We start from the raw sequence: 8,669 nt of genomic DNA, 5'->3' as shown, positions 1-8,669 counted from the left end.
GCCCTAGCTTAAAATTATTTCAACTCTTGTAGAATGATTATATTCCAAAGATACTGTTCTGCTTTTGGGGGGGGGGGTTCAGGAAATAAGGAATGAGTCTGACTTAGAAAGATGTAATTTTTTTCAGTGATAAAAATCATAGGTTAATTGAAGTGCAAGTCTTAGGCTTTTTTTAATTAAAAAAGTCTTTTGTTCTGTACTAGTAAAGGTAGAGCGAGGATAAGAGATTGAGAAGACACTACTGAGACAGTAGTTTTTCAGGGTCGCTGCAAGTAAGATTAAAATTTGAACTGACACTGTCCTGATTTTCAAACACTGAAAAGTCTGAAAACACAGTTGGTGCTCTTCATGCGTTTGTAAGCCTGAAAAAGAAGTTTGGCTGTTAGATGAGGGGAGAAAAGGCTGTCACATGGAGGAAGAAAAACAAAATCTTTTAGAAAAGGTAGTGGGGGAGGAAAAAAAATGCATTCAGTGAAGGGAGGGGAGAGTAAAAAACTAGTCTGTGTCTCTGGGATGCCCCCCTTGTAGCCCAGGCACCTATCCCAGTATCTTACTGTGTGCCAGAGAGTACACAGTGTCACCAGCAATTGCTGAAGGACACTTTTGCCTCCACTGACCCTGTAGTGCCAGCTTTCCCCCTGCTCCGATGAGGGCTTGCTCTGTTAGCCCGTGGGTACGGTAGGGAACTGGCTGGCGAGTTGGGCAAGACGGCCATGCCTAGCTTTCTAGGTTTGCACTGCCCTTGGGTGAGGTATGTTTTTGTTTCGCTGCCTACATTAAATGGCATGACAGCAAAGTTTAATAAAAAATGCAAGTACCAGGATTTATTTGTAACATCCAAAATAACATCCCCATTTACAGATCTTTAGAAAATACAGAGGTGTGAAAAGATACAGTGCTGCATTTACATCAGAGGAATACTTCTTCCACTGTTCAGTTTACAATTTCTTCCCCTGCTGTCAGGACAGTAGTTGAGTCTTCAGGCTTTTTGCCCATTTATTTCTCTCCGTTTTTCATGAATTACATTAGCTGGTATAGGTGTCGTCCCTTTGAAGCCTTTTAACAGGTCTGCATGGGTGTAGCCATTCGCCCTAGAATTCACTGTGTCCTCTTCTTAGGTAGGGAGCAGCAACTCCTTTTTCTTAGTGCACTCCCTAACTAGAATAAAAGTAACTTTTCATAGATCTGTAAAATGCCTCACTGTTATTCCAGCAGTGATCTGCATCTGATTGCCTAGAAGACAATTCGTAGCTTCAATGAAACGTAAAAGTCTTTTCGATGGTGATCAAAATGATGCAGGGACTATTGCTGCAAGGCTTTTTGTTTATGAGAGACTTTTCCCTCTGTCAGTTACAGTACAGACTTGTGTGCCAGGTTATTCCTTCCCTGGAAAAGATGGGAGAAGGGAACACAGGACCAAACTCTTAAAACTTAATTTGAAACACTGCTGCCCAGTAAAATGATACAGGGTTTGTTGTATAATAAGGGGTGTGGGGGTGTGTGTGTGTGTGAGAAAGTATAATAATTTGCATGCCAGTTGTTACTATCTTATTTTACTTCTTAAAAAGTCAGCTCAGAGATATGTATTTCCTGACTCTTTTCTTTTGTTGGTAGCGTTGAATTTTTTTTATCTTACAGGGCTGTTAAGTAGCCTTAAAAATATTTTATTTATTGTTAAAAATCTTTTTACTTACTGCAATTCACAATTTGTTTCCGTGTATTTTGTTTTATCACTTAGTGATGACTTCTGCCTCTAGTCACCACCTTTGTGGGTTTTGTGAAAGCTAGTTCAAAAGCTTCAAAGGCTAAGTGCAAAAGAGAAGAGAGAGGAAAAAATTAAAAATCAGGAAATGTGAAAGGAGAGTTTCTAACAGTCTTCTGACTTAGTCACATTACACATCCTGGATGCTTTATGATACTGATTTATTATGTTTATGACAAGCAGTATTATATTAGGCTAAACATTTAAGAGGGACAACAGAATATGAGATAACTGCAACACAGCCACAGTATTCCAGTCCTGTTGGTGGTTTAATATTTCTTTTAACTGTGCACTTAAAAACATTGTACCCTGGTTTCTTTCTTTTAAGCAAACATTTCTATCAATGACTGGCATTTAGAAGGATATGAAAGATTTAATAAAATACATGTAGTCAGCTTTATAAAAGTCCTGTACCAGATTTCTGATGAGCTGCTTAACTTCTTGCTCCACATTTGTTCAGCTTGTAAATCTGGGAAGTACTGCAGCCGTTAAAAACACTGAGATTTCACTGTTTCCCCACCTCATTTGCCGTCACACTTGAAAGCGGTTGGGCAAGTGTTATCTTCCCCACAGCATATTAAATGCAAGACCTCTGCATTTCCCAAAGGTTGGTGGATAAGAATGAGCACTGTTTTATTTACAGAGTTCAGCCATGTAAATGAACTAAAACATTGGTCCTTTTAAATTCCTTTTCCATGAGCATCCCTGCACCCAAGTTTTCGCAGCATTCTCTGTGATTCTCTGTGCTTCTCATGGAGAATCCCTCAAATGTTTGTGAAGTTCTGGCTGATTTAGATTGTGAGGCATTTGACTGACTCGAGTGGGAGAAAGTAGCCCTCCTGTATATATATGTCTTTACATAAACCAGTTGCAGCTAAACAGAGCAGACCTGCACTTTTGAGTGGCACACTATGTTGTACTATTATATAACAACCCAAGCAGTCAGAAATTGTGTCATGTGCTCAGAAGAGTCTTAAAAAGCACAAGTGTTTTTTTGTTGGGTTTCTTTTTCCTTTAAGAAAACAGTTAAATGTGGGATCTCTTTTGCTTGTTTTCTGGTTTCTCTGCCTTCAAGTTATCTTTTTTTCTGAAATCGCAGGGGCTAGGAACTTATGGTAGTTACTGTGATAGAAACTAAGATTTAATGCCATAGTAAGAAGCTGAGATTTAAAGAAGAGCGCACAAGACTCAAGTTATGATAACTGGTAACACACAAATTTACTAGAACATTGGCTTTCTAAATTCAGAAAACCTTGAAAAAACCAGAAGTGGTCAGGTTGGTTTGAGGACATTGTGACACGTTCATGGGTAAGCTAGGAACCTAAGAGAAGAAACACTTCTGTTGTGTTGTTTTTGTTGCTCTGTGCAGAGTAAAAACCTACATACATTGAGGTTCAAAGGTTGTCTGGACGCAACTTTGACTGAATCACATGATTCTTCTCTGTAGTTTGTAGCACTTCGACTGGGTTCTGGTGTAAGCATTTGTGGATCTTTCTCTGTGCAATGGTTTCAGATTTACATCATGCAGTGACACAGCGATCATTGTGAACCTTAATTCTGTGGTTAAGGTTTCCTATTCCATCTATCTGCATTTAAAGGGAAGTAGCGTTCCTCCCACCTGAAGTGCTGGCTGCACTTGCACCTCTGTCTCTTGTTGCTTCTTTTCAGTGTCTTTATTTTTTTTTCCTGCCATCTTTGGAGAGATTCCTTCCTCTGCAGTTCTGGGTCCTAGTTAGAGGGACACAGAGCGCTTCCTCTTCCTACTGGCATACTCCCCCACACCAAAATTGGATAAGGAGTGGCTCAGACGAGTGTCCAGAGTATCAGAGTTGTTGCTGCTACTGCTGATTTTCACCCGGGGGCACAGGCACCGGAGCATGGCTCTGCGGATGTAGTTGTCAAAGCAATAGTAAATGAAAGGGTTGGCACAGCTATTGGCAAAAGCGAAAGGGCTGCTCACCTTCATGCCCAGCTGGGCAACCATGTCAAGAAAACAGTCAGGCTGCTTCAGGAGTCCCAAAAGGATGGCCATGAGCTTGAAAAGATTGAAGGGAACCCAGGATATAACAAAAGCTGCCACTACAATGAAGACTATCTTGATGGATTTTCTCAGTTTCTTATCATGTTTCCCAGCTCTCTGATAATGCACACAGAGTCTCTTGGTGATGGAGCAGTAAAAGGTTAAGATACTCAACAGTGGAAAGAAGAAGGCCAGGATTAAAAGCATCAGTGACATGATCTGCTTGGCTTCTGTTATGGCTTTGTCGGTGCAGTAAGTCTTTCCATGGTGCTTCTTCAGTTCTCTGGACAAAAGAGTTGGCATCCCTAAGCAGCAGGATAATAACCAGACACAGATGCAGAGTCCACTGGAATAAGATCTTGTTCTGACCCGTCTAGCAATAGAGGGATGCATGATAGCAAGGTATCGGTCAGCGCTCATACAAGTGAGGAGGAGGATGCTGCAGTACATGTTGACTGAGATGACATAGGAACTAGCTTTACACAGGAAAGATCCTACCCTCCAGTTCCCGTCCGATGCCTCCTTGTCCACCCAGAATGGCAGCGTGATGAGGAAGATGAAGTCAGATGCAGCGAGGTTGATGATAAAGACGTCGATCAGCCTCTGGATCCGTTGCTTGAAGACCAAGGCTAGTATCAAGATGGAGTTGCCAACAATGCCCACCAGGAACACAGCAGTGTAAAGGATAGGGAGGAAAGTAGACATATGTTCCAGGTGCTGATACTGGCAGTTGTCATCGTAGTAGTAGTCATAGCTGAAAGTGACTGAAGTCACAGGCGAAAGCTGGGTGAGTTCCATTTCTGGCCAAGCTGTCCTCATCCCTGCTCTGAGGAAGACTCTGAGATCCCCCTACCCTTCCCCTCAAGGTCTTCTTTAAGAACGTTAAAGCAAGTGAGCAGGAAGGAGTGGAGAGAGGGAGGAGAAAAGTGGTTTTGGGGGGGTGATTTGTACGCTTTTAGCCAATCGCACAGGCAGTGGACTAGCAACAGGAGTCTCTTGATTAGTCAAAAACCTGTCTTCAGAATAAACACTTGCTTCTTTTTTTTTGTATCAGTTTTAGCTTTACTGATTTTATCTTCATTTTGCATTTGCCTATAAGCAAACCAGGTTTGGGTTTTGGTTTTATTTTGGGGGAAGGGAAGGCAGTTTTCAAGATTCTGAACTTTTTGGGACAGGATATTGCTAGTTTGCAGAGATTCGAGATTGTACCAGCTCAGAAAAAATCAGAGAACGGTGAATTCATGTGCCACATTCTTTATCTTTACTCAAAACATTTTGTATAAATTGCTTTTTGGGGCAGGCTCAACTTTTCTGAGGCTTGGAGGTTTGTACTTTCTTTGTCCATTTATGATTGTTTTCTGTTGAGAGTAATCCTCTCACGAAAATATTTAGGGGAAAACATTTAAAACTACCATCTCTATTATGCCTTGTAGTTAGTTGTTCTGTAGCAGTCCCAGGCTTTCCACTGCTCTGCCACGGCCCCCCTCCTGCCCTGCAGCCCCTCCAGTTCCCCTAGCCCCGGACTACCCACACCCAGCTCTGTGAATGTATTGGAAACTTAGAGGACATATTTCCAGTGTGTCATATTCCCATCTCCGCACAGGCTTCCTTATCGGCCACAGTCCTGGTCTCCAGAGAGTGGTTTGTTCCTTCTCCTTCTGACTGTGCAGCCTGCATGGCTCTTGAGCCATTGTTATCTGCAATGCTCGCTTCTCTTAAAAAACTGATTTCCTTCATCTTTCATTTGCAGTATCATTATTGCTGCAGCTGTGGCTTACCTTACAGAGAGCCTCTTCAGCATTGCATAAATTGAATGAAAATTCTCGTTTTTTAAATGACTGAATTCATTACAGCTTTGTCAGTGCATACTGATTTGAAACCTCTACTACTGGTCTTCATCATCCTTCCTCTCTTCTGCAGATAAATTAATTTTCTCCTTCTGCTTCCTCCCACCCACATGTTCACAGACCAGGCACATCTTCAGGATTCTCGAAGCTTTAAGCAGATTGCTTACTGGAGTGTGCTCGAGCCCTGGGCAGATAGATCCCATCTGTGTATGTCTCCACATGCAAAGACCAACTCCGGATTGCATGGACAGCAAATTAATCCCTCCGGTGCAATCTGGGTGCACACAGATGCACTGTGCCAGTGCTCAGGTTATGTGCTCCTGTGCAGCAGGTACCTGGTAGAAGAGCCAGCTGCTATTAAACAACTGGTTGCTGGACCAAGGGATATTTAGGTGGGCACTCTCTCTTGTGTAGATATTCTGATGTCTAATAAAGAACTAGTAATACACAACTGCCTTCTATCAGTAGGGCATTAGTGAGTATTTTTCATGGAATGTATAAGGATATAATTACCTCAGTGAATGTAATTCAGCCATTACAAACTCTGAAAAAAGAGGTTTCTCAGCATTCTCTGTGATTCTCTGTGCTTCTCATGGAGAATCCCTCAAATGTTCGTGAAGTTCTGGCTGATTTAGATTGTGAGGCATTTGACTGACTCCAGTGGGAGAAAGTAGCCCTCCTGTATATATATGTCTTTACATAAACCAGTTGCGTTAAACAGAGCAGACCTGCACTTTTGAGTGGCACACTATGTTGTGCTGTTACATGACAACCCAAGCAGTCAGAAATTGTGTCATGTGCTCAGAAGAGTCTTAAAAAGCACAAGTGTTTTTTGTTGGGTTTCTTTTTCCTTTAAGAAAATGGTTAAATGTGGGATCTCTTTTGCTTGTTTTCTGGTTTCTCTGCCTTCAAGTTATCTTTTTTTCTGAAATCACAGGGGCTAGGAACTTATGGTAATTACTGTGATAGAAACTAAGATTTAATGCCATAGTAAGAAGCTGAGATTTAAAGAAGAGCGCACAAGACTCAAGTTATGATAACTGGTAACACACAAATTCACTAGAACATTGGCTTTCTAAATTCAGAAAACCTTGAAAAAACCAGAAATGATCAGGTTGGTTTGAGGACATTGGGATTTGTACGCCACAGGCACAAGTGTGATCCTGTAAGAAAGCACAGGCTAAGAATCATCTTCTCACCATCCAAAGATTACAAAAGATACACCTATTTTTCAGCTCAAGTTCTGTAAAAATGCCCAAGTATCTTACAGTTTAGAGAAATTACTTTTGATGGCTTCAGTGCAGAGGTGAGTTTTGTGTCATCTTTGCTTATTTCTGCTTCAAGGAATATGTTTCAGTGTTTCTGAAGCACTGAAGAAGCACTAGAGGCATTCTCTTTCTGTCAGTACTAGAGTAGATCAGCTGAACCCTACGGTCTGTGGCATAATAGTACTGCCTGTCTTGCAAAGATGAACCTAATTGTTATTTTACTCTGCACTTAGATCCTAACAGCTTACAAGAAATCAGGCACAAACATCTCTCCCACCATCTCACACTACTGCATACTGCATCCTTGAAATTCACTCCCTCTTCCCATCCCAGAGCAGACAAAAAAGTGAGTAACTTTTTTAAAAGCTTAATGGAACTGTAAAGATAAGCCTATGTCCATATATTCTTGAGTTTGTGGTCTCTCACTTTGTTGTCTCCCTGTAGTTTAATAACTCTACTTACTAAAATAAAAAAAAGTAGATGGTAAACCTTTTCCAACAGGAATCAAATCTGTTCTCTTGAATTTGCTGTGTATTTCTTGAATGCTCTGAATAGACCTGTGGATATCACTGTGTGTTGGCATATTACAAATGTGACTTCCTTATCTGGACAAAAGATTTGCAAAGATAATATGTAGCATTGTCATGAATAATAAAGTGATCTGTAATTATGTGAGCGCAGCAGCAGCAGGCATATTTGTCCGTAGTCTCTAAGCCTTGTGGGTTTTCTGTGTGGTATTGATTTACTTAGGGTGTCACGTAAGGTCTTACTCTTCCCAGAGCTCATTTCCCTCAGGTAGAGCCAAGCTCTCAAAAATACTGAGTACATGGGAATTCCCCTCGTAACACTTCTGCACAGATAGTCCAGAAAGCTCAGCACGTGATCATTTGCTAAGATCCAAGAGATACGGTGAGATGTTTTGTCAACAGGAGGACAGCCTGTACCTTCTAGTCAACCCCCTCCCAGATCTGCACAGCACTTTCCTCCTCCTTGCCACATACATGTAAGCCCTTTTCCTGAACAAAATTTTCTGAGCATGAACCTAAAGCTTTTGTAACCACGTGCTGATGACAGATGCTGTAATTGTGGCCGTGTATTTGGCCACTCCTGCTTTAGACCGTATGCTTCTCTGATGGTCCTGCCTTTCTCAAACGTGCTTGTGGCGTTTGTCATGTCAGTGTTTGTACCATTCCTTAAATCTTCCCAGTAGGAAATGCTGAGGTATTTCCAACAGTAGCAAGGGAAAAGATTTTGTGCCTTTGTTCACAGTTCTGTAATGCTTGTGGTACATGTATTATGGTAGCCTTCTAATTTTGTGGCAAAATCAGAGATGTACAGCAGAACTATCTGCACAGGAAGTATGCAGAGTTGTTGATTTAGCTTGTTACACACACGCGCGCACACCCCCTTACAAATTTCTGCAATTGAAGCATTCCTGGTAGCGAGGTGTGGGTTTGGGCTTGTTTCAGATTTTTTTACATTCTCTGTTTTACTGATAATTTAAATGTGGGGTTATGCCAACTTGTACATTTGCCTTTACGTAGGCACAGACATCTAGATTATCTATATATCTGTAAATTATTAGTTATGATAAATGCTGAGAAGGAACAGAGGTTAATTTGGCTGTAAAAGAAACTGTAGAGGTTTCTGAATGATTGAGTTTTAAAAACTTTCTGTAAGGAATGCAAATTTGCAGACCTAATTAAAAAAATCACAAAAAATACCCACCAAATTGGCTGAAACTGCCCTACTATGCTGTAACCTAGGTGAAG

The 8,669-nt window shown here is 41.2% G+C and overlaps 1 protein-coding gene across 2 annotated transcripts; it reads right to left on the bottom strand.

The window, feature by feature from the left end:
• Positions 1-214: 214 nt before the first annotated feature.
• Positions 215-6,772, bottom strand: GPR15 (G protein-coupled receptor 15). Of its 2 annotated transcripts, XM_055711578.1 has the most exons (2): positions 3,723-6,772; positions 215-3,645 (listed from the first exon to the last, which is right to left on the bottom strand). In XM_055711578.1, exons 1-2 carry the CDS (start codon positions 4,599-4,601, stop codon positions 3,601-3,603), a joined length of 924 nt encoding a protein of 307 aa, XP_055567553.1. In that variant the 5' UTR covers positions 4,602-6,772; the 3' UTR covers positions 215-3,600. The 2 variants fall into 2 exon arrangements, with proteins under 2 accessions (XP_055567553.1, XP_055567551.1); XM_055711576.1 differs by having other exon boundaries at positions 218-6,772.
• Between the last annotated feature and the right edge of the window lie 1,897 nt (positions 6,773-8,669).

Source organism: Falco cherrug, chromosome 5 (assembly GCF_023634085.1).
Source record: "Falco cherrug isolate bFalChe1 chromosome 5, bFalChe1.pri, whole genome shotgun sequence".
Classification (NCBI taxonomy): Eukaryota; Metazoa; Chordata; class Aves; order Falconiformes; family Falconidae; genus Falco; species Falco cherrug.
Note: the sequence above shows the minus strand (reverse complement) of the source record. Positions and strands in the feature narration are given on the sequence as shown.